Source organism: Nelumbo nucifera, chromosome 5, assembly GCF_055504915.1.
Source record: "Nelumbo nucifera cultivar China Antique chromosome 5, China Antique-T2T, whole genome shotgun sequence".
Taxonomy (NCBI): domain Eukaryota; kingdom Viridiplantae; phylum Streptophyta; class Magnoliopsida; order Proteales; family Nelumbonaceae; genus Nelumbo; species Nelumbo nucifera.
This window is the reverse complement of record NC_142653.1, coordinates 9,888,472-9,913,397: the sequence shown is the minus strand read 5'-3', so window position 1 is coordinate 9,913,397 and position 24,926 is coordinate 9,888,472. Positions and strand designations below refer to the sequence as shown.

The 24,926-nt window shown below is 37.9% G+C and overlaps 1 protein-coding gene and 1 pseudogene across 2 annotated transcripts; both read right to left on the bottom strand.

Annotated features, from left to right (window-relative positions):
• Window positions 1–5,728: 5,728 nt before the first annotated feature.
• Window positions 5,729–14,462, bottom strand: LOC104606999 (uncharacterized; annotated as a pseudogene). The gene is made up of 2 exons (XR_016076039.1): window positions 13,913–14,462; window positions 5,729–7,251 (listed from the first exon to the last, which is right to left on the bottom strand). The product of XR_016076039.1 is annotated as an uncharacterized LOC104606999 (transcript).
• Window positions 14,463–21,014: 6,552 nt separating this feature from the next.
• Window positions 21,015–23,110, bottom strand: LOC104607010 (putative WRKY transcription factor 7). The gene is made up of 3 exons (XM_010272500.3): window positions 22,179–23,110; window positions 21,960–22,085; window positions 21,015–21,529 (listed from the first exon to the last, which is right to left on the bottom strand). Exons 1-3 carry the CDS (start codon window positions 22,928–22,930, stop codon window positions 21,370–21,372), a joined length of 1,038 nt encoding a protein of 345 aa, XP_010270802.1. The 5' UTR covers window positions 22,931–23,110; the 3' UTR covers window positions 21,015–21,369.
• Window positions 23,111–24,926: the final 1,816 nt, after the last annotated feature.

The window sequence follows — 24,926 nt, the reverse complement described above, 5'->3', positions numbered from 1 at the left end:
AACTAATTTATCTAATATTAAAATACCTCAAAACTCAAAAAAAAAAATGAAATATCTACTATAGCTTGAGAAAAGAAAAGAAAAACAAAGAAAATAACATATTATGTTAATATATATAATTATCAAATTGAGATTGGGATTGGATCGGGCTTTTTTAAGAAAGCCCAAGACAGGCCCAAAAAATATCAGGCTTAGTGTTTTGAGTCCAATCCCAAGTCTATGGGCTTGGCTGGACCGGGTTGGGCCACCTGACCCATGAACAAATCTACTACAGGTTCTTCATAGTAAGATATGTGGGCCTTAAAATCACCTTCTCTCTCCCCACCCCCTTAGTACGTAATACCCAAGAAGAATTCCCTGTTGGGTGAGAAAGACCCGGCCAATACAATATGAGGATTCTAATCCAATAATCCAAAACAAAAAAAAAAAGAAATAAAAAAAGAAAAATAAAAAGAAATGAAGTTAATCTAACCAGCACATGGTAGGGAAGCATAAAGGCCTCATAACTAGGGTTCAAAGTATTGATACGATACATGTTTTGGTCGTATCGTATTGGTACTTAGAAATGGCCGATACATATTTTTTTTTTTTAGTTTTTTTTTCAAAGTTTAGTTTTTTAGAAAACTTATAAGATATTTTTTATTATTAAAAAAATAAAGGATCCGAAAAAAAGTATTTCAGACCGTATCTTTTTCAAAAAATATGATACAATACGTCCCGTATCAATACTTCGAACCATGCTCACAACCACCGAATTCACATTTCATGAATTACACAGAAATGGATAAGAAGAACCGGACGTACAGCCTTGGTCCTCATTCCTCAATACACACGGTAACTCCACGGACCCTTACAATGTATACGACAGGAGAAGGCTCTATGATTGATTGATCGCTTTGATTTGATTCCATGTTTCTTCCAAGTTGCCAGCTTGCATTAGTAAAGTAGTCAGTCAAATTCAACTGTCTTCAATCTTTATTGTCGATGCTTTGCGTTGTAGAATTGCAGTTATTCTCTTCACCTACAAATCTTTGTTTCCTTCTTATCAAGCTCCATCCCACTGACCCGTCCCTGTTGAATCTTCTTTCATTATTTAATTTTTGTTTTTTTTTTTTTCTGTTGGGCAAAGGCCCTCGAAAATTTTTAATTTTTTAATCAAAAGACATTGTAGTTGGATTGCTCCATGGTTTTCAAAAGTGGACCGAACCAAATGGTCGGATTGGAAAGAATTGGGAACTGGTTAGGTGATTGATTCTATTTTATTCCAGAACAGTTATTTCACCGAAAACTATTGATTTAGTCAGCAAATCATTAATTTGAGCATTCAAACCATTTGAACCATTTAACAGTTTTGACCATTTCTTATATTTTTAATTTTTTAATTTTTATCAGAACGGATCATTCATTTGATTCAAATGATCGGACTATTAGACCTGAGAATCGGACCCCTGACCAATTCATTGTCCATTAAATTTTAAAAACCTTGGATATCACTTCTTAACTCAGCGATGCATGCAGTATCGTGATTCTTTTGTTGGTGATTGTCCCGTGGCCTTGTTGACTTCCTTTTCATGGTTCTTCTCTCTTTTTATCGGGTTTAATCAAGGTTTTAAATTCGTCATTGATTCGGATGATTGGACTGTTCAACTGGTCAGAATGTTATTTTTATTTTTGTTTAAAATCGTTGTTTTTTCAAAAACCATTGAATTGGTAGGCAATCCACTGACCCGAGTCATCAAACCATGGACCATTTGACCCGGACAATATTTTGGATCATTCTTTATTTTAATTATTTTTTAAAATATCATAAATTTATCCTTTGGACTGGACGGTCGAACCATTTACCTGAAATCCTGCAGCCAAAGTGGTTACAATTCCAGTTTAGTTTTTAAAAACATTAAATTTAATAAAATATGTTTCTTTCTACCAAAAAAAAATGACTGACAAATCAAACAATAGGGCTACATTTGGGAAGAGTACAAATATAAATATGTACAAGTGTACATATATACTCTCCCAATCCCAAACTACGCTTAAGGAAAGAATGTTATATTAAAACCAGTTATGAGAGCATTGACATCCTGGTCTTGGTGACTGAATGAATGAAGGAGGAAATATCATTATTCGCTGCTATGAAGATTGAGCATGAATACCTCCTGATTTTGGGAGAACGGACATTCTCACGCAAAGTCCATATTTCCGTAGGCTCTGTTTGGTCTGGATTTACACTACTGTAAATGTATAGTAGTGCAAATGAACTGAGCCTAGATCCTGGTTCTTTTGTTTGTTTGTAGGAAATAGGATAGGAAGTAAAATAATGTTTTGGTCCCCAGGTTATAGGGAAGACAAGAGAATGGGGCCGAAAAATTTTGCACTGCTTATATTACAAAATACAACCAAGATGCAAATTTTGCATCAAATAAAAATACAATCATTATTACAAATAAATATATGCAAAACTAAACCGATTGCAAAATTTATATCCGACTCGGATTTAAAATCCAAACACATTAATGTTTGTCTCACATCACGCAGCCACTGTTGTTGATGATGGGCTTGGCCTAGAAAAGTGAATTTTATGGTGGGCTTTTGGAGGTTTAGGTAAGTAGTCAGTATTGAGAATTTTGGAATGATCAGGGCATTCATAAAATGAATTCATTTCTATTTCTCGGGAGAAACCTGAATGAAACCATTTCTGCAAAAGACTGGATATGATGCTATGCAGCAGAACAACAATGAAAGTATTCCATTTCATCGCTTAATTAGCAACAGCATCCACTTGGATTATCTAACAAACAAACATGCTTTGCTTTGCTTACTTGTTTTTTTTTTTTATTGAATTAATTGAAGCAGCAGAAGCCAGAAACTCAACACAGCCTACTCAATGACAAATTTTGTCGTCATTAGTTTATAATTAAATAGGAATGAGTTCGGTAGTAACTATCGAAAATAAAAAAGGAACAACAAATGCTAGATAAAGTGGACCTAGCAAGAATTTTTCTTTATTGGGCCGGGCCAGGAACATTGATTGCTTACACCTGCAGCTCCAACTTGTCTAAGCATATATATATATATATCTAATACTTGGAAACAATTAATTTGAAAATCCATACGGAGGCATATTCCTGATGACATAGTACTGTTGTTAAGTTTGAAAAGACAAAAGCAGCCGGCCCATATTTTGACTTTTAGGGTTTTATTTTTTAAATTATAAATAATGGTGTCTTTTTGTCCAGGTATGCATCAATCTTATCAAATATGTGACGTACTGACGTGCCCAAATCAATCCCCATTTTCTTCAAAAACATTGAAGTTTCTAAATAGGGTGTGAATAGGAGTTGAACTTACCTACAAAATATGTTCCAAATTCCAACACCCTCATAACATGATTTTGGCACCATAATCATGAGATTGGGATTTATTTATGTGAGATCATGTTATGTTAGGAGGGTGTTGGAACGCATTTTATTGACAGGTGATTCCTACTCTTGTAATGGAGGAAGGTCGAATGCATTTAAGCTGATGCGGACGGAGTTCCTGAACACATGAGCAAGAGTTATGTAGTCTGTCCATTTGTATTAAAACATCTAGGTGGCTTTATATGGCTGGAACTCAAAACACTAAGCAGTGGGTTGTCATAACTCATAAATTAAAGGAACCAAGAGAGAGAAGGGAGGTTATTTATAGCTAATTTATTAGTTTTAGCGACCAGTCATGATTGCAGCCGACATGGATTTTTTTTATGTAAAGGGAGGTTTCAAAGAGGGGCCTATTTTGTTTATTTAAAACTAAAAATTCTATAATTTATTATTTGGTTCTTTTAAATATTTGTTAGAGGATTACATTAGAATGATGTGTTAAGTTATTTAGAAAAAAAAAAAGAATTAGCCATTTACCAAGGAATAGATTTTAAATTAGAACTACATATAAATGTTTTTTTTCGTATTACATTTTAATTCAATGATTGTTACATCCTTGAATAAGCATAACAGCCTATGCTTACTTAGGTTGTGTTTGGTATTATTGCCAATTCAATGATTGTTACATCCTTGAATGGCATGTTGATGTCAAGTTATCATCTGTGTGGCTGGTATTTATGAGGAAACGTCAATTTAACATTTCCCATAACACTTCCTGATACGGGCGCCCTCCACAGCACATCCAAGTTGTGTATTAGAAATATCTCCAAATGACAAGTATGGGAGATGTCCCCCCTGCATGCTGAGATGTGCATGTGGGGTAGCACACCCTGTGGAATGCTCATGTAATTTCTCAAAACAAACATCATCTTATGTGATATTTGATACTTTAGTTTTGTGGAGCAGTTTTACTTCCATTTATGCACTATATAGGCATTCTCTCCTTTATCAAACCAAAATCTTATTTGATTAGTTTGATTCAAGTACAAATGTTAACTTATAAGGAAAAAAAAAATAAAACTATTTTTACTATTCTTTATCTTGAATTATGTAAAAAGTTACTTTTAGAGAAAAACCATTGGATTGGTGTCTTGTCTTATGTGACACCCAATGGTATTTATGTATATTAAACAATAATAAACAAGTATAACATTATACTTTATATCCATACCATTTTTTCACAACATATAATGCTTAAACCAATTACAAATACAATACCAAACACCTTCTTTGCCTATATATAAACTATTATTTGGTGGCTTTAAATATTTATTAGAGGATTACATTAGAATAATGTATTAAGTTATTTAGAAAAAAGAATTAGTAGTTTAACAAGTTAAATAGATTTTAAATTAGAATACATACACAGGTTGCTTTCTTTTTATGGGTATTACATTTACATGCAATGATTGTCACATCCTTGAATAAGCATAACAGCTTATTTTTTTATAGGTTGTGTTTTTGGTATCATTTCCATTTCAGGCTCAAACATTTCAAGAGGCAATGACATGCTGATATTAAAATGCTTGTGGTTGGTATCTATGCTGACCGGGCATTGAATAAGCGGAAAAGTACGGACAGGCCCAATGCAGATTTCTGAATTCCACTGCAGATATAAATATTCAAAATGTCAAAAACCCCATTTTATATGTCAATGTCCGCTCGTGAATTGGCATCAATTCCAAGCTGGCACCCACCCCAATTGTACTTTGGGCCTAGAAATTCTGACCCTGGGCTGAACCGTCATTCTCCCTTGAATAAGTGTTTTGATCAGTATTGTGTTTGGAATTGGAATTGATATTTGAATGTTTAAATGAGATGTTTATATTCAATGTGATATTACTCTACTATATCGATTCTCATCCAATAGTAAAATTTAAAAATAGATGCTTTCTAATAAATAATTAGCTCATTATTACACACAGATTAACATCTAGATGCAAATCTAATGGTTCTAGAAGCACAGAACCAGATAAAGATCCTTTGTTTTGGAAGTAATGTTTATGAGTATTCAATGGTATATCCGCCTTTACTAGTATGTCATACATCAGAATATATCTATACATTGCCATGTGGGATGCCAAAGAGCCAAATCATCGGAAAGGCATTGTTCGTGTGTGTTTGACATCGTGAAATGTCTTTACCCACTTCATAACAATTATGGTGGGCCTTCTAAGGGAGATGGGATTAGCTGAACCCAATAACTGTTCAGTGGGCTTTGAAACCAATAACAACTCCCGACACCAGTCATAAAATACATGGGTCCATAACCGTTCAAATTTCTACTTTTTGTTTCAAGCAGTTTTTTTTTTTCCCGACTGTGCGGGGCAACGTCACAGGCTCCTGCTACACAAACCATTACCGTTGCATTCATCAGCTAATCCAAATTACTTGGGTAGATAGGAATAAGGGGAAGAGCTTTGGCTGTTGGGGGAACGTTCTTGGTCATGAGTCATGACACTACCGTGGGCATGGGGTAAAAGAGTCATTGCTCTCAATATTCTTTTGAAGAAAAAGACAAACAAAGGACTTGTGTTTTACATTTTAAAGAACAGTCCAGATCTCCCAACAAAAAGCCATGTGTCTGCACATTCCCTGCATGATGGGTCTCAATCTTATGGTGAGATGTGTGGATACAGATCGTGTTAGAACATGTTGGGGCAGTTTTTCGTTGGAGGAGATCCTGACTCTTGGGCTTGAAAAAAAACGTAGTTGTGGGCCCAGAAATATTATGGGCCGGTCTAATACCGACCATCGCTAATTAGGCGGATTGGATCCGGATAGATGAGCCCAAAACGCTGTTAGGCGGACTGGTCCCAGCACGCATCCAAGTATTCAACCAGCCAACCGAGACAATCTCGAACGTAGGAATTGATAAACAGAAGGTGGTTACAACTTACAAACTACAATCTTTATTTGTACTAACCGTTTAGTACCAATTTTCAAGGGGTTATAGTATACAGTTAAGATAAGGAATCATCGGTCACTAATCAATCTCTTTCCCAACAAAACTCTTTATGATAGTCCTCTCACCTCTGTTGTCTTGTCTCACATCTTCCCACCTTTTCTAATCAAAAAGTCGCGTTCACTGCATGTAGCAATTCCATTTGCTGAAACCTTTCCTGCATGATTACTCCTCACATACAGTGGAATCCTTGTACCCAATTCCCGTAGCCGATTTACCATATCATAAAGAAACCCAAATGTGAGTCTGGATTGTGCATACAGTGGAATCCTCTCTCACCTGCGGATGAATCCTAAACCAATCTCCCAACATCCCGTGCACATGTGCACGGATTATTCTCCATGGCACAGGGTATCTCTCACAGAGTTTCAAAAACAAACCAATAAATCTGTCTGATCTACTTCACCATCTACATTGCTTTCTTCATCACCCTCCACCCATTCAGCAGTCAGATACCCAGCAAAAAGAGCTGGATTCTCAAGAAGAGATTCGGCTGAAAGAACACCATCAGCACCTGTCTCCTCCAAGCATCTCTGAACATCATCTATGTGGCGTATGTTCCCATTGGCTAGGACTGGAATCCTGGTAGCACCTTTTACTGCCTTGATGGCATTCCAATCAGCTCTGAACTTCTTCCCATCTTTTTCATCTCTAGTTCGACCATGGACAGCTAAGAGGGAGCAACCAGCATCCTCTAGCATTCTGGCATATGTTATTGTATCTTCTAAATTTGGGAAGATTCTGATTTTACATGAGACGGGGACATGCAGGTTGCTTGCTAATTTGTGCACTAAGGATTTTACAAGAGGGAGTTTGTCCATTAAGAAAGCCCCATAGTTCCCTCGCTTTGCAATACGCTGTGAGCATCTGCATATCAAGGCAAGAAGCCAGTTGTTATAATTGATTACACTACACAATTAATGGAGTCCAAAATGCACAAAGGAATGACACGCCAGAAAGGACTGCAGTGCAACTTCCAAGAAAATGAACGTCAAGAGCAAGATCACACTACTGATTTTATGGTTGGGAAGAATGATAATGTCCGAAAAGCCACACTTTTCACATGGATTTACGACAAGTAACCTTTCAATTGTGCAGGAAGCAAATTCCTCCCAAAATTAAGCAGCAGAATAGTTTAATTGTAGCTACACACCTATACCACAAATTGTCCTTACATGTCTAGGAGATGGGGGATTTACCACTGTGCTTTCCACATGGTTTTCTGCAAGACTGCAAATTTATTGGTGAAGTATTTGAAACTCAGTAAGAGATACCCTGTGCAGAGGGTTTATTTGTAGGGAGAAGCAGGTAGTGCACCTGATTCTTGTAAACTTTAATTAGTTTCTGCTCAGATTCTTCCAAGTAGATTCAAAATAGATTGCAAGTGCAAGGTAGCTGATGTAGTACAAGATTTGGACCAACTAAGTAAACATTTATAAAGTTGGTTTTCGAAGACCCATCTTAGTACGTATAGGGGGAGGATGATGCAATATAGAAGGAAACTAATAAGTTCTATGCAAGTTGGGACCGCTACAAGACACATAAGCAGCAGAGATGACGCTACCGACCTAGTATACTAAGATAGCATCATTGCAGAATTTCTATCTTAGTTTATTTTTACCAAGCTAGCGCCACTGTAGGATTTCTATCTTAGTTCGTATTTACCAAGTTAATGTTACAACGGGATTTCCGAATTTGTATTCAATTAGGACATTCTTTTTTGAAGAGATTTAGTAGGATTATAATGAGTGTTTTATTAGATTATGAAACTTCTTTGTAGGAGGCATATGGGTATAAAGAAATCTATATAAAGAGTAGCTAGGGCAAAGTTAGGGGAGTTTTTGGTTGATTTTCTCTTAAGTATTCAATGAAGAATTGTTCTTCCTATTTATTTTGGCTTTGGTTCTTTTATTTGAAACTTCTCTGAACGTGGTTTGTTTCCATACTATGCCATTTCATATTAGAGCACAAGTTTGATCCTTCTTTGGATTATGGCTCCTAAGAAGACACAAGTGGCTCACATCATGGAGTCAAAATTCAACAACAAAACACAAAAAAAGGTGGTAGATTTGAGAAGACAAGTCGTTGCTCAAGAGTTGAGATCGCTACGTTCCCATTAGACCTGTTCATGGGCCGGGCCGGGCCGGGCTTTTACTCTTCATTAATGGAAATTTGTTAGGCCCGAGCCCGAGCCCGAGCCCGGCCCGACCAACGGACCTACAACTTGGGCTCGAGCCCGGCCCTAATAAAAAGCCCGAAGCCCGAGCTGAGTTCGCCGTCGGTGACTGTGTTCGTCGGAGCTGAGTGAGCCGGACCCTGATAATTTCGTAATACAATAAAATAGTAAAGAGGACTCACCGCCAGTGATTGTGTTCGCCGAAGCTGAGTTCACAGTGACTGTGAGCTGCGACTTGCGATTTTAGCAGTGATCAGTTCGCGTCCGAGAGAGAGAGAGAGAGAGAACTCGCTGCCGCCGCCGGTGCCTATATTCGCCGCCTCGTCGTCGCTGGTGTCTGAGATTTGAGAAGAGGAACGAGAGAGAGAAAGAAAGAGAGAGAGAGAGAGAGAGAAGGAGAGGACTCACCGCCGGAGTTGTTGCGCCGGTGAATGTTCGTCGCCTCGCCGGTTGTGTGGCTGCCTAAGAGTGTGAGGACTGAGAACTGAGAACTGTGGAGGATGTGGAGAAGAGAGGTTCGGCTGGAAAAAGAGGTGAAAGAGCCAAAGAGGTGAAAGAAAGAGGGGTATTCGACTAGGGTTTTTAACTTTAATTATAGGTCGGGCCGGACCGGGCTCGGGCCGGGCTATTTTGGCAAATCCTGAGCCCAGCTCAAATTTATTGCGGGTCGGGCTTTTTGGCCCGAGGTTAAGCCCACGGCCCATTTGCGTGTTCAAGCCCGTCCAGGGGCCGGGCCAGCCCGTCGGGCCACCCGGCCCATGAACATGTCTAGTTCCCATTCCAAAACAGGGAACAGTGGCTCCAATGCAAGTGCCTCCAGTCGTTCCTTTTCATCATCAATGTAAGCATCCAAGTCGGTTGTAGTTGTGGATGGTGACCAAAAACAGTGGGAAACGGGTTTCAATATTGAGATCCCAAAGTTTCATGGAGGTTTCTCTACTCAACAAGCAACCAAACTGGTTATAGTTGCGGGTGATGAACAAAAGCAATGGGAAACAAATCTCAAGTTTGAGTTTCCAAAGTTTCATGGAGGTATAGGCCCAAATAAATTCACATGGAGGAATTATCAGTTTCAGAGCTTGAAGGTAAAATCAAATCTTATGGCTTTGTTGATTGCTTTAATATTGTTGAGGGCTGTAACGAAAATCTTGCATGGCCATTTTCCACAACAATATCTATTAAAGAGAAACTTGTTGATTGGAACAAACCTCCAATCTTTGATGAAGAACCAATTGCTAAGGAGCAATCCTCCATCATTCACAATGAATTTCAACATGATGGAGACAATACCTATCATCTTGGGGGTTATGATCACATTGTTTTCATGCATGTCTCTGAAGATCCTTATTGGCAAACAATTTTGCAATGTTTAGAACAGTTACCAAAGGAAGAATCATCTTATGTGAAGTGCAAGAAATATACTTCAAAATATAAGATATACAACGAAGAAATCTCTATTCATATTGGAGGTTTACATCACCAATTATCTATCAGAGGGTTAGAAACAAAGAAGCACAGTGGAAGCACAAAACTATATGTTGGCGAATTCTTAGATGGTAACATGAATCCGTGGCCGGATTCTCTCCAACCCGGGGAGGATGATGCAATACAGAAAGAAGCTAATAAGTTCTATGCAAGTTGGAACCACTACAAAACATGTAAGAAGCAGAGATGACGCCACCGCCTTAGTAAATATTTACTAAGTTAGCATCAATTTCTATCTTAGTTCATATTTACCAAGTTAGCAATACAATGGAATTTCCAAATTTGTATTCAATTAGGACTTTCCTTTTTGAAGAGATTTACTAGGATTATAATAAGGAGTGTTTTATTAGATTAGGAAACTTCCTTTTAGGAGGCACAAGGGTGTAAAGAAGTCTATATAAAGAGTAGCTAGGGCAAAGCTAGGGGAGTTTTTGTTGATTTGCTCGAAAGTATTCAGTGAAGAATCGTTCTTCTTCCTGTTTTTCGGCTTTGGTTCTCTTCTTTGAAGCTTCTCTGAACATGATTCGTTTCCGAACTGTGCCAATAACTGAATTTCTCTCATTGTTTGTCCTTCAAGATATTATAGCATATTGTGTTTAAAATTTTGGTTTGGTTATTGATGATCATGTCAAAACAACATGGTTAAGTGTATCCCAGATTATTTAATTCTTATTTGGGATTTTTTGCATTATTTTCTCGAGGCTAAGCTGAATTTTGGTAGGAGTTAGCCTTTTCGAAAACTCCCAGTTGCCTGTACAAGTTTTTATTCAGTTAGAAGTTAGAATTGGGAATTATAATTAGATTTTTATTGATTGAACTATAGTTAGATATGGAGTCTAAAGGAGAGGCAGAATTGTGGAGGTCTATGAATGAAGGCATACTCTGATTTCTGTCATTGAACTGAATACCAGGTTCTTGCAAGGGTTCTGATTTCTAGAGTTCTCTGCTTGTATTGATTCCAGTAAGCACATCTTCACTTTATTCTTATCTCTGTTCTGAATTTTCTATCTTATTTGAAGTGCTGATGGAAAACACTGCACCAGAAACATCGACTTTATAATTCTTCAACATTTCAACTTCAACCTAACCTGAGACTCAACCCGTGAACCTACATACTCTATTCCCTACCTTTCCATCACACCTCTTTCTCTCTGTCTAAAGTCTATTGACCCACATATGTGACCAATTTTCTGATGCATTCATGCATATGTACATTATATAACACCTGGACAGCCCATAAACTATGTTTGATAAGAACCCCAGAAAGTCCAAAATAGTTGTCTTTCAGCTAGAAATAGGGCTTTCCGCTGAAGCCTCTTTTAGTGGCTTCTCCAAAGCAGCTCAATTGAAGCTTCAGCCCTCCCAAATGGGTTCTTAGTTTAACAACCAGTTGGGTTGGGCAGTATCAAGGAGAATCTCAAAAACATAAAAACAAAAAGAAACATGTCTGGTGGATGGAAAAATAATATAGGTTCTATAACCCACGGTTTGGGTGAACAATTGGGAATTACTGGTTGGAGGTTTGGCAAGGTTGTGGAGTTTTAAACAATAAGGATGTGATATCTACTATTCTAAGAAACTGCAGAAATCTAGGAATATGACATAGTTTTCAAGGCGCCAAGGTGAGGCTAGGCAATAGGGGGTATCTTATCATCTAGTTGACTAGGCTAGTGTATTTTTTTCAAGTAAAAATCATATATCCTAGGGTAATTCCCTAGGTTTGATGGCAACTAGCAACCATGTTTCTTTAATAATCATCCATAATTTTCATAAGAAAAGTATAAACTTCATGTTAAAGTATAGAAAATCAACATATGCATGAGAAGAAAAAAGAAAGAGAAGAAAATTCAGAAAATATAGGGCCTGAAAAGAAAATTTTATTGGTTCAGGTTTTGAAATCTTTGAGGGTTCAAGACAGCATAACAACATGTGTGTTGATTAAACCCTAACAAATAAGAAAATAACAAAAAAGAAACTAGTATATAAACAAACAGAATAATATTTTAGTTTTATAATGTCTATTTCATAATCTAAAGAAAATTAAGAATATATAAGTATTTCATAACACCATGTACAAATCTTCTTGTTGATTAGGCAAGGTGACCATAATGACACTTTGTTGCCCTATGATTTAAAAGGCACGCCTCAAACGTGCCTAGGGGCATGGGCAAGGCGCATTTTAGGGTAGGCACCTCACCCAGGTCCTAGGAACAGCACTTTCAAAAGGTGCACGCCTGGTGCGCCTAGGCATGCACCTGATGCGCCTTGCGCCTTAGCCCAGGCGTGCACCTTTTGAAAATTGTACGTTTGTTTGCTTTTTTTAACCTAGCGGCTGAGCCGGCCCGAACATAGACTTGTTTGGGTTTGCCTCGAGGGGCGTGGCACAAAGGTGACTCATAGAATCAGAAGTGTAATATGTCTCACATCACATTAGCTACTTGAAGTAATGCAATTGAGGAAAAAAAGAAATTGTGGGCTTTACATGCATGAAAATGCTTTATATGTTTGATTTTATTTTTAAATTTTCATTTGAATATGCTTTACATGTTATGTTTATGTATTTTAATTTTAGATAAAAGGTTTTAAATACCATTAATTTTAAAATTTAAGTTTATATTCTTATTAATATTATGTTTAATATTTTTTTTTCATTTTTTAAATTCCTGACCTTTTTATTTTTAGCAATTTTTTGTATTTCTGCGCCTTGCTTCAAAAAGGTGCATGCCTCGCCTTGCGCCTCTCACCTCGGGTGCAAATTGGCCCTTGCGCTTTTAAAACACTGTTATATATGCATATACACTTGTTTACTTTCAAGGTACCCAATGTAAGTTCCCAAGTCTTATTCATAACTTCAATGCATGTCCTTTTCAGCCTTATACATTGCTCTTCTACAACCTTCAACTTGCACTAGACCATTGCATTCACCAGAGCAGCCACCAGCCTTCCATCCACATGGCCAACCCATGTAAGTTGAGTTTCTTTCACAAAGACTGACCACATAGATGCACTCATTTCAAATTGTCTCCTTCCTAGTCTTTCCACAAATACATACATTCACTATGTTCATTTTGTGGCAAAGCCTTACTCAGGACTTACTCTCAATTGCCAGCCTCTCTCTGGTTTGTCCCTAACATCAGCAGCGCCCTCCACTAATCAGCCAATAAGCTCTCCCAACTAACTGAAGTCCTTCAGAACAAGAATCTTATATCTACCACATCTTGTTTTATTGGCTATTCTATGTCAGATGTCTAACAATCATCAAAATCATTAAGATTGACTTACTGGCTTCTAATTTTTTAGCAACTGAATTAACAATTACCAAGCATTAATTTATTTATCGATAGCAATAGATTCATGTGCAACTTTATGAACATGCTATAAGGGCCAGAAGAAGTTACCCCAGATTAATGTCAACATAATCACAATGAGGTCCAACCATTTGCGCTGCTTCCAACAGAAGAAGTTACCCCAGATTAATGTCAACATAATCTTGGAAAGAGACCCTATCACCGTAAGACTAAAAGCAACATTTAGGTAGATTTTTCTAGACCAACCTAATCATTGTCTTTGCAACTATCATGAGATAATCCAATGACAACTACAAATCCCCCAAGCTCTCCAAATTAAAGTCCATTCTAGATTATCCCAATATCACAACTTTGCAGATTTGACTACGTTTAAGTTCCGGTAACCCAGTGGCATAATTAGAATCATAAAGCCCAACATAAATGAATTTACCAATTCATTCATAACTAACAGGAAATTCCGATACAGATTTACTATATAGAGTTGAGTTCAAAACTACAAAATAGATACTAAATATGGGGCAAAAAATTTAGCCCCTGTTTGAAAGGGCAGGAAGTGTACCTTGCTGGTGGTGAATTCCTGAGTCCGATACTTCTCATTGTCCAAAAAAAAATACGGGAATGCAACATGGGCGTGTAGGCGGCATTGGCGCCGTACTTGCGACAAAGCATCCTGAAAGGGAGCTCAGAGTTGTCAACCATAGGGGCAACCATGAGCTTTGGTTGGCCCAGCTTCTTCCAGTGAGCCCATGCCCGTTCGATACGGCATTCCACGTTCAGGCAACAAGCCGGAGAGCCCAACGAATAGCACGAAAACGGTGATTCAGAAGGCATGAACGACACTGTAGAAGACGAAGATGAAGAGCTATTTTGCTCGAGAAGACAGCACCCAGTTTCTTCAGCGCATAGACGGTCATCTAGGTCTTCTAGGGAGTCGGTTTGAGTACTGAGAGTAGCCATGCGAGATTTGCAGATACCAGAGTAGACGAAAACGAAAGAGATGGAATATTTGAGGGGACGAGTTGCTTCGGGAGAAGGGTGAAAACCGAAAGGGCAGGGGCGTACGTAAATCCCGTTAAGCCGTGGTGGCGATCGTGCTCACGGTTCGGTTAACCAAACCATGAGCTTACTTTTTTAAACCGAACTGAATCACCGGTTAACCGATTAAATGATTCGGTTGTTCAGTTTTTATATTTACACTAAATATTATACAAGATATATCTATAATATATATTATAAATAAATAATAGGTATATTTTACCTTGGGCTTAATTGTCTTTAGATTAGGTACTGCCCACAAAACACAACTGTGTATGTAGAGATGTGGGAAAACTTGTGGGTAGCCGATCCATTTGAGGGTAGAGTGGATTGGCTCTAAGATATGCGTATAATTTTCTATTATTTTCTGTCATATATATATATATATATATATATATATATATATTAGAATAAACAAGTAAGATAATATGAACAAACATTAAAATTTTCATTATTCTAGCAAAACATGTAAAAAATACATAAAACTATCAATTATACTTCACATAAGATTCAAAACATTATCAAATTTAACACATTATACATAAATTCATATGCCTTACAACAATAAAATTAACATTCAAAAGATAACACTTAATTATAAACACTAAGGGGCTTTTTGCTAAGTTACTTACCCGGGTAGATGCAATTATTTGGGTAAGTTTTTTGTGGAAAATACTTATTCAAGTAAGTGCATTTATCCATGTTCTTTTATTTCCTAGGTAAACAAGGCAATGTCCATTTTAGCCATGAAAATCTATTATTAAAATGGGCATTTTTGTCCCATTCAAGTCTTGGCAACCTTCCCCTAGGTGGGACCCACCTAGGAGATGGGTATCACTTACCTGGAAAAATAAACTTTCCCTAGTCCACACATAAATATGAAAAAAGAACATGAAATTCTTAGTCAATGGGAACCAAAATCCCATTGACCAACTTTCCCCCCTCTCAAAATCCCAAAAAAGAATGCCCCCTAAGAGTATTTTAATAAATTTAACATACAGGTTGGGAAGATGGGGTTTAGCCTAATACCATAAACTTACCTATTGACATATAGATTATAAAATCCCATAACACATCCCTTCTCCAAAAATTCATTTTTTAAACCAAAAAAAAATTGCCCATCAGAACGAGTACCAACCAGGTAGGGTGAAAATTGTCATCCCTCTTTAATTACATATAGAATGAAAGTATTGCTTAAAAATTGATATTTATATAAAAAGTTAAGCATATCTTAAATTTTTATTACTTCACTTAATTTAAAGAAGAAACCTAAATAGTTGAGAAATTCATGTTGCAAGATACGAATGGAAGGGACAAACCCTTGAAAAATGACTTAGAAAGTTCTAATCATAAAGAATGCCATTTTCCATTATTTGTACACTTTTATAATGTTCATTTTCTATAGTAACTTTTTATCGGTAAAACCGTAATACAGTTATTTTCAAGAAACCACTTGTTCTTCCTTCAACTTTTTTGCAACTAAATAGAGTTGTTAATAATTGATACTCAGTATTTTTCCTAACCCCAATATGATGAACCCTTGAAAAGAAACATTATAAGACAAAGTTGCAGTCATATAGTCCCTCGGTGGGTTTGGGTTGAGCTTCAATCCAACCCTCTAACCCACCAACCGGTTACCAACTCATCCACTCACTCACTATGGTGGACGTAACGGAAAGTTGTCCCTCAGAAATCTGAAATCACAGCTCCCTCCTAATCTACTACTAGTTCATCCCTATAAACTGCATCGTGCCTGTATTAGGGGTGGACTGAACTATACAAACCCCTAGATTTTATTTAATGAGCACTCTGGCCCTGAATGACTAATCAGTCACCTAATAGGCCATCCTCAGAGATGACGACCTCATTTTTTTCCAAGGCAACTAATGGCCATCTTATCAGTCAAAATGTGGACCATGCCGGGCTGGGGGTTTTATGTCTCTGGGTCGGCATTTCACAACACGCCTGTATGTGTCATGCCACCCGCAGCCCATGTGCCAATAAGGTCTAGCCTGTAGCATGACCCGCCTGAGAAACTAGCTGTTGGGGGTACCCCTTCTAACAGATAGTTTTAGCTTTTTTGGGGTTTTTTTACAAAAATACCCCATCAATAACTATAAACAACTATATAAGGGGTATTTATGTATTTTGGCTTTGGGGGACAAAAAATGATAATAATGCCCATCCAACATCTATATAACTAGTTTGGGGGGCATTTAAGTAAATTGATAAATAATTTTATAATGACCAAAATACCCCTCTCAATAATTAAAAAATAATTAGTTTTTAGGGTATTTTGGGTAATCGAATTATTTTCAATTCCTATAAATAGTCATATCCTCCACTATTCTCATCACACCAATTCAACAATTCTCTTCTCATACCCTCTCTGCTCTCTAATTCTCAACTTTATTGAAGTTTCAACAAGAAGGCTTGCTCAAGTATCTCAAGTTAGCAATTTGGGAGGCTTGAATGCTTCAACAATTAAAATCAAGTTGAGATTCTGAACCAATAATCTGGGTAAGTGAAATTAAATTATTTTTATTTTTTTAGAATTTTAAAAAATGGTTGGCTCCTCCTGAAACCAATTCCCCAACATCAACATGTTTAATGCCAATGATATTCAGTTGCAACATGATAGTGTTAGCACTGATAAGGATGTTATTGATATTGATGGAATTTCCACCCCAATTACTAATACTAGAGGAAAAAAAAAGTGGTCACTAAGTTGATTAAACCGGTTTGGAAAATATTTAAAATAGAGGAGGTTGAAGGAAAGGAAAAAAGTTGTTTGCTAAAAATGTAGGAAATACTTTGTCTACTATAGCAATGGTGGCACTTGCCACCTGGGCTGACATTTGTTCTTCCATGAGAAAGAAGAAGAAGAAGAAGAAGAAGGGAAAGAAACAACATAAAACACAAATTAGGAATGGGTTTTTTGGTACTTTTAAATATTCTCAAGAAAAAATGAGGCAAGAGTTGTCAAAATATATTGTACACGTTGAACAATCAATTTTGTTAGTTGAAGATACTAAACTTGAGAGTTTTTTACATAATTTAAAAAAGTTTCAAGGAATACCATTAGATCAGATGCCTTAAAATTTTTGTATTCATATAAACAAAATTTTATTTGTATTTTATCAAATCTTAATTCTAAAGTTGCAATTACTTTTGATAATTGGACCTCTAAATTTAACATAAGTTATATGTGTGTTGTCGGTCATTTTATTGATGAAAATTGGCTTTTACAAAAAAGAATTTTAAGTTTTACTAGGCTTGAATGGCCATATACTGGCCCAACTATTGCTGCAAGTATTTTAAATACTTAACATGCCTAAAGAATTGACAATAAACTATTTTCTATTAGTTTTGATAATGCTAGTAATAATGATTCAACAATAAATATTTTAAAATCTCAATTGAAACCATGTTTAAATGGTAAATTATTTCATATCAAATGTGCATGTCACATCTTAAATTAATGTAAGTGTTGGGCTCATAGGGTCCATGTGATGGGCTCAGGGTTCACTGAGCTTTTCAGTGAATTCGGCTGGGCCTTGTAATAAAGGCTGGGCCGAACCCATGTGGCTGGTGTGTAGATCAATGCTTGGGTCCCACATCATACAAAGAAGCCCAACTGGGCAGCAAATTGGAAACTAGTTAAGCACTGAACACTTAATGGGCCAAAAGCCCATTTCGAACTGGGCTGATGTGATCACCCATCTATGGGGCGAATCTAGGATTAAAGTTAGCAAAATGATTGAGTCTGTAACCTTATCCACTCTGGGAGACCAAATTCAAATCAGATTTGAATCTAATAACCTCCTGATAAGATTAGGAGTAAGCTAACTTAATCTACAGATATGATTAAGATTATCCCCTATCCAAATACTGATTTGGATTGGGATAACTCCTAATTATGAGGTTTCTTAATCAAGAAGAAAAAAGAGGAGAAACCCTAAGAGATCATATCAGATTTCGAACCTAGGGTTGTGAGCAAGAAATCATCATGCGAACTGAGATTAGATTTCATACACACTCCAGAGAGAAGAGAAGCAATTCAGCCATATTCGTCCCAGGAGTTCTCCTCCAGCCGCCGCCATTCTTTCTAGCAAGATTCGATCTTTGAAGAAGAAAGAAATCAATAAATCAATTCTTGACATCAGTCTTGCAGAAAAGATTGAAAAATATTTGGTGCTCAGAGTTTCCAGAGGATTATTGAGAATGATCCAGTGTGTAGGACGCACTCTGCTGGTTCCGTTCCACATACAGCTGTGTCATCTTCAGCAAAAGCGGATCTTGGTGTCCTCTTTGGGCGTGAACACCAACTTTGGGAGATACTATTTCTATGGGTCAGGTATAATTTATCCCTTCCCTTTTGGTTTAGATCTGGTTCGATAATAGTTCAAGTAAGATCCTTGAATATTGTATTCTAAATTTAGGGAATACGATTCCCAGTTGGGAGAAGGTAGGAAAATTTTTGAAATTCGCCCACTCATTCCGTAATCTTTATGGCGTCCATTAGATGGATCTACCATTCTTTCAAGAGCAACCATTGTTCTTTTGTTGCTCATCACTTGAATTACCGTTTGGCTCATTGGCTGTTTCCAATCCAAAATCACTTCTCTTCTCATAACTATTCTCCTCTTTTATTCCAGCCATCATCATGGGTTGCAACTGGAAAGCGGTTCTGTGGCTTGTGGAATTAGAGGGCTTTCTACTCTTTAGGCTATGTTTAGTTGCAGTTTATTTGCATTAGAACAAATGCACGGGAGTGCAAATTATTGTCTAATTTTGTTTTGGGTTTACACTTTATTTCTGCTCCATATCTTAAATTTACTTCATTTGTATTTCAATCAAACAAAATAAGTTAAAATTTAAAACAAAAATAAGTGAGAATTTACACTAAAATCATTTGCACTTCCACACTTTTGCATCAATTCAATTAATTTACATTGCAACCAAACACATCCTTAATTTCAAGCTACAAGCCTAAAGAAAGTACACGCTTCTAAGTTTTATAACACTTAAAGGTATAATAACTTTTTGGGATTAAAAAGATAAGTATAACAGTTCCAGTTTAGGAGCCATACCAGAAGACAAAATGAAGGAGAAAAACCCTCATATGCAAAAACTCACGTGAATTGTCTAAAATTCACCATGAGTTTTCAATATTTCTCTTAAACTCACCACAACTTTTCAAAATGTCTAAAACTCACCATGTCAGTAAGTTTTTATTTTCCAAAACTCATATTCCGTTAGGACACTGTTGCTTCTTAACAGAAGTGTCCATGTCAGCATAAATAACAATTTTCATGACCAAATTACCCTTGAATGGCGAGTTAGAGGAAAAATGGTCTTTTTTCATTTTTCAATTTTCTTGTTTTTTTTTGTACTTTTAGTGTATTGTTATAATTTCCAATGTTTTTTTATAATATCTGTTTTTTTTTCATTTTTCTATTTTCTACAATCTATAAATTTTCCTATATTTTTGTTATTTATTTGCAATTTCTGTGTTTTTTCTATAATTTTTATTTTCTGATTTTGTTTTTCAATTTATATGGTTTCTATAATTTGAAAATATTTTATTTATTTTGTTTGCAATTTCTATAATTTTTACATTTTTTGTAATTTCAATATTTTTATGTATTTTATATTTGAAAATATTTTTTTGAACTTTTTTTTCATGTCTAAATATTAAAATGATAAAATATTAACACCTATTAATTTATTTTGTATATATTTTATATTTTTCTATAAAAATTAAAATTAATTTATTTAAGGTCAAGTTAGTGATATGATAGTTTTAAACATTTTGAAAAGTTGTAATGAATATAGAGAAATGCTAAAAACTCATGGTGAATTTTAGAGAATTTCTCAAATCAAAATATTATACGATGTGTCATCGTTAATTTTCCAAACTGAATTTATACTCAATGGAATTTATTTATTTAATTGTTGAAGGTGAAAAGTATATAAGGTGGAAACGTGAAGCAAGCTCTAGAACTTTTCACCAGAAGTCCAGAACGATGAATGGAAACGGTGTGAAAATGGGTCCCACACGACATAATCACCCCCACCGCCGAACTTTGACCTGCCAACAATTATTAATCAGTTTCAAACTTTCAACCACAACAAATTGATCTTTAAAGTCGTCTCTCTGTCTCTCTTTCTTTCTGCACCCAAAGGCCAAGGTTATAAATCCAACCATGAAATACGCAATGGAGAAAAAGGAATAGTAGAAATATAGAATATGCCCCCAACAAATCAAATCCAACGCATTCAGTCCAACAGTCCAACATCTCTGTTTATTCTCCCTTCCACAAAAGTCCAGAGTGGAGGATGGTGTTGAAATAACAAGGGTCCCCACCCACTACCCGCCACCCACTTCTACTAAATTAGCATCCTGACTCATGACTATGTTGGATCGTCAACCGTCTCAACCACGACACGTTCATAAAACCAACCACCTACCCAACTTCTTCCTTCTCCATTGACCTACTTCCTTAAATTTTGTTCTTTCCCCTTGATCAATGTCCAGATCTTCCATTTAAAATTTGAAAAGCACACTCAGTAGAAGTGAAGAGGGAGAGCTGCGTCAGATCCGATCTGATCAAACTTTGGCCTTTGCACAAGAACCCATAATTTAATTAAAAAAGAAAAGCAAAAGCAAGGAAGACAACCAATACCAACCCACTTTCAAGTTTTTACTACATCCACAATCTTCCCTCTCGCTTCTTCTTTTTCACATTCCAAGGGTTTGTAATAAAAATCAAATAAAATAAACAAGGGAATCCCGTGTTGTTCAGGGAACGAAGAAAGCCCGGTCTCATTTGAGTATCTATCTCCTCGGAATTAGCTAGGCGTTTTCTTTGAGCCTCCGCTACTAGCTGCCGCTTCATTATCTTCTCTTTCTCCTCCCTTGGTTTTTCAAGTTGGTTTGTATATTCTGTTTCCTTTGGCTTTGATATCAATGGTGGCTTAAGAAGATTCAAGGATTAGACCAGTCGGCTCTGCTACAGAGCGAGAGTGGTTGTGCTCGCCTTCGTAGGTGACAATCAGCATGGTTGGATCATCCAGGGCTCGCTCCACGTGTTTCCGTGCAGGACAACCCCTCACACTACTGCACTTGTAGTACCCCCTGTTCATCAACCCAACAATACAAACCAAAACAAAAGTTAGAAGAAGAAGAAGAAGAAACTCGCAACTCGCAACTCGCAACTCGGGCGGATTCTACTAATTACATATAAGAGTCAACTCGGAGGGATTGGGAACTTCCCCATCCCCATTAGAAGGAACAATCGTGAACTGACCCCAACCACCGTCGTCCACTCAGACCTCATAAAAGTAAGGCTACCCGGACCTACCCGTCAATGATCAAAGTTCATTTCCAGGGGGGAACATGTTTCAGGAATCATGACTAATATCCCTGACCGAGTTTATATGAGAGATTAAACTGAATTGACGATTCGAATGCCGAGTCGCCGATTGAGTCAACTTACGGATCTTGTCAAGGGGGAAAAAGGCAAACCAAAGGACCACGATTCCAGAGCTATAGCACTAGTCCTCACCTTGGATGTGGGGATCCTTTGATGGGTTTTTGTCCGTACTTCCTCCATGAGTAATCATCAGGTGGAATATCGGCCATCTTCAAGCTTATGGCGGGAACTCTCACTACTCTCTTCACTCTGGATTTCCTGTTCAATCAGATTTTCATCGTCTCACATGAGAATGAAAAGAAAGCAAGTAACAAAAATAAAAGAAGGAATGAAGAGGGAAAGATGTCTCACCTTCGCTTGGAACAATGGCACCTCCCAGCAGAACCTCCGCACTTGCCAGCCGCGTCGTCAGACGAGCTACATTTCCTTTTCAAGGAAGACGAAGACAAAGGCGGACGTCCAGCAGAGGAAGCCTGAGAAAGATGGGTAATCTGAAAAGCCGATGATGAAGACGGCTGCTTGCTATCAGTATCACCCGTCAAAGACGACATGAATGAATTTGCAGCAGAAATAGGGGGAGAAGACGTGAAATTAATGGTGGTGGTCAATTCCTTGACGGTCTTCGGCACCGCAAGGGGAACGTGGGTATTGTTGGGATGGTGGTGTTGGTGCTGCTGATGATGATGAGGAAGAGGAGGGAGGTGTTGGATGTGCGTAGGACAGTGAACCCTAGACCCAGAAGACAGTTTGTCGTCGTCTTTGTGGGGAGCAGGGGACACAGCAGAGAAGGGTTGGTCATTATCGTGGGTCTGTTGAGGAGAACACAAAGGACCCCTTCTGAAGCGAGCGTGGCCGGTTCTTGGCCGACCCAGGAGGGAGATGACTTTCTTAAACTTGGTTACAGCTACATCAGCGACAGCCTTGTAATCCAGATCAATCTCCATATCTGCTTTAGGATGCTGTTGTTGTTGTCTCTGGGAGAGCAACCTTATGAGTTTCTCAATACTCTGAAGGCCTGCAGAAGCAGCTTCTTGGACTGCATTCTCCTCCATTTTAGCTGCAAAGTTATCATTCCTGTAGCCCATCATAAGCTCCACCGCCATGACTTGAAAGTCATAAAAGGAGAAGGACACAACTGCTTACAGAGAAAGAGAAAGAGAGAGAGAGAGAGAGAGAGAGAGAGAGAGTTGTTGTGTAGAGGAGAGAAGAAGGAGAAGAGAGGAGGTAGGACTTAGGAGGGAGAAGAAGAGAGAGAGAGAGAGAGGGGAAAGCAAAAGTAAAAGGAAGATTGAGAAAAACGAAAGAGCATATAAAAAAGAAGGGGGAGGGGGGAACAGGAAGGGGATTCGAGTCAAACTGGGCCAAGCGAGATGCAAGGCATCGGGTGACTGAGCTGTCGCTTCAAGGCCTCTGCCGTCAAAGGGAGTAACCAATGAAATGGTACCACGTGCAGAGCAACTTGGTGGGAGTGTCGAAAAAGAAAAAGAAGAAGGCTTTAAAATAGTTTTAGTCCAACGGAGAAAATGTCACGAGTCACGACATTGACCGCCTTCTTTATGCGATGGGGCCGTCCGTATTCTACTTTATACATGATGATGCCCCACCCCCATTGTTTATCTTTATCCTCTCCTCGGCCTCGAGGAGTAGTAGTAGGGTTCAGAATTTCACAAGATAAAAAAGCGGGATGGGTCCATGACTCATGAGTGGGTAAACAAGAATTAAAAGAAAGAGAGGGGCAGGTCAAACAGTGTCTCATTCTCATGGTCATGGGAGAATGGAGATGGGATCATCCATGATCCATCCCGTCCCGTCGCCCGTCGCCCGTCGCCCGTGTGAATTCATTGGGAGCGGGATATTAGTTGTTAGCAGTGAGATTAGAGTTGACGTTCTTCACTATCAATAAATATATGGACGGACAAGAGGACCAAATTAAATCAAACCATCACGCAAGCAAAGCATTTTCACTGGGAAGGAACCGGAAGAGCTATCAAGTGTAAAGTGTAAACCACCCAATACTTAATAATAAATTAAAAAAAGAAGAAAGTCATGGGGTTCTCTGGTCGACAGCAACCAAATTGTTTGTCTTGTTTTTGTATTGCCGACGGAACCCTTGTGAGTACGAGGGTCGATGGGTGGTAATTTCATTCACCCCAACAGGCCAATAGAATATGTGAAATGTAAGAGAATACAATTCCATACCACGTATACTACGTATGGTTGTTGGGTGGGAACTGAGAAGGATAGTAATATAGTACGTCAAGTAGCCAAGCAGGAAATCAGGAATTGAATTAGTTAGAGGACCTGGACGGCTCAACCTCCAATGTCCGATCTTGGAGTGTCATTATTCCCAAAAATTCCAGGACATAATTTGTTGTCTACGTAGACGTAGGTAGAGACTAGAGAGTAGAGGCCAGAGCGGTAGAGACAAAACATTTACAATAAGAAAATTGTGGGTGTAAGCTGTAAATAAAGAAAAGGCGGATGCAGACAAGATCGCCTGGCTGGCGAGCTGGGACCCTGAGGTCTGAACTGAAAGCCCAAGACCGAATGGAATGATACGGTAATACGTAGCCTAGACACAAAAGTCAAAGACGGATTTGGATTTCCAGGGCCCAAAGGATATTGGGCTGCCCCGTTTTCTTTACTCTTTTTCTCAGACTTTTAGTATTGGAAATTATTACTTAAATGCAGACACAAGACGTGTTCAAGTTGCCTATTTATTTGTTGACTCAGCTAACGTGAAATTTAGACTCATCAATGCTTGGTCCCAAGTCTCAACTCTCTCTACTAGATCTCTTGAGGTTGATGAGGATATCTTTAAAAATCCAAAGCTGCTGCATACATGGCATGCCATGGGCCCATGGGCATGGGTGTAATGTATTATTGGAGTACTCAACTCAACGAATACATAAGTGGACCCTGTTGACTACCTAACCTAATACTTTGCTACCACATGTAAGATTCCTGTATCCCCCCTCCTCTGGATCTCCGCCATAAATTGCTCAACTACAAAAATGAAAAACCTCGTGACCTCCCCCCCGGTCCCCGGTCCCCGGTCCCCGGCCCCTCCCTCCCCCTACACCTGTCATTCTTTTTTTT

Excerpts from the sequence above, each read along its gene's own strand:
- LOC104607010 (XM_010272500.3), bottom strand. The coding sequence starts at position 22,930 with ATGGCGGTGGAGCTTATGATGGGCTACAGGAATGATAACTTTGCAGCT. Across the intron at positions 22,086-22,178 it reads TGCCATTGTTCCAAGCGAAG|GAAATCCAGAGTGAAGAGAG; the intron begins GTGAGACATCTT and ends CTGATTGAACAG. Across the intron at positions 21,530-21,959 it reads AAAGGATCCCCACATCCAAG|GGGGTACTACAAGTGCAGTA; the intron begins GTGAGGACTAGT and ends GTTGATGAACAG.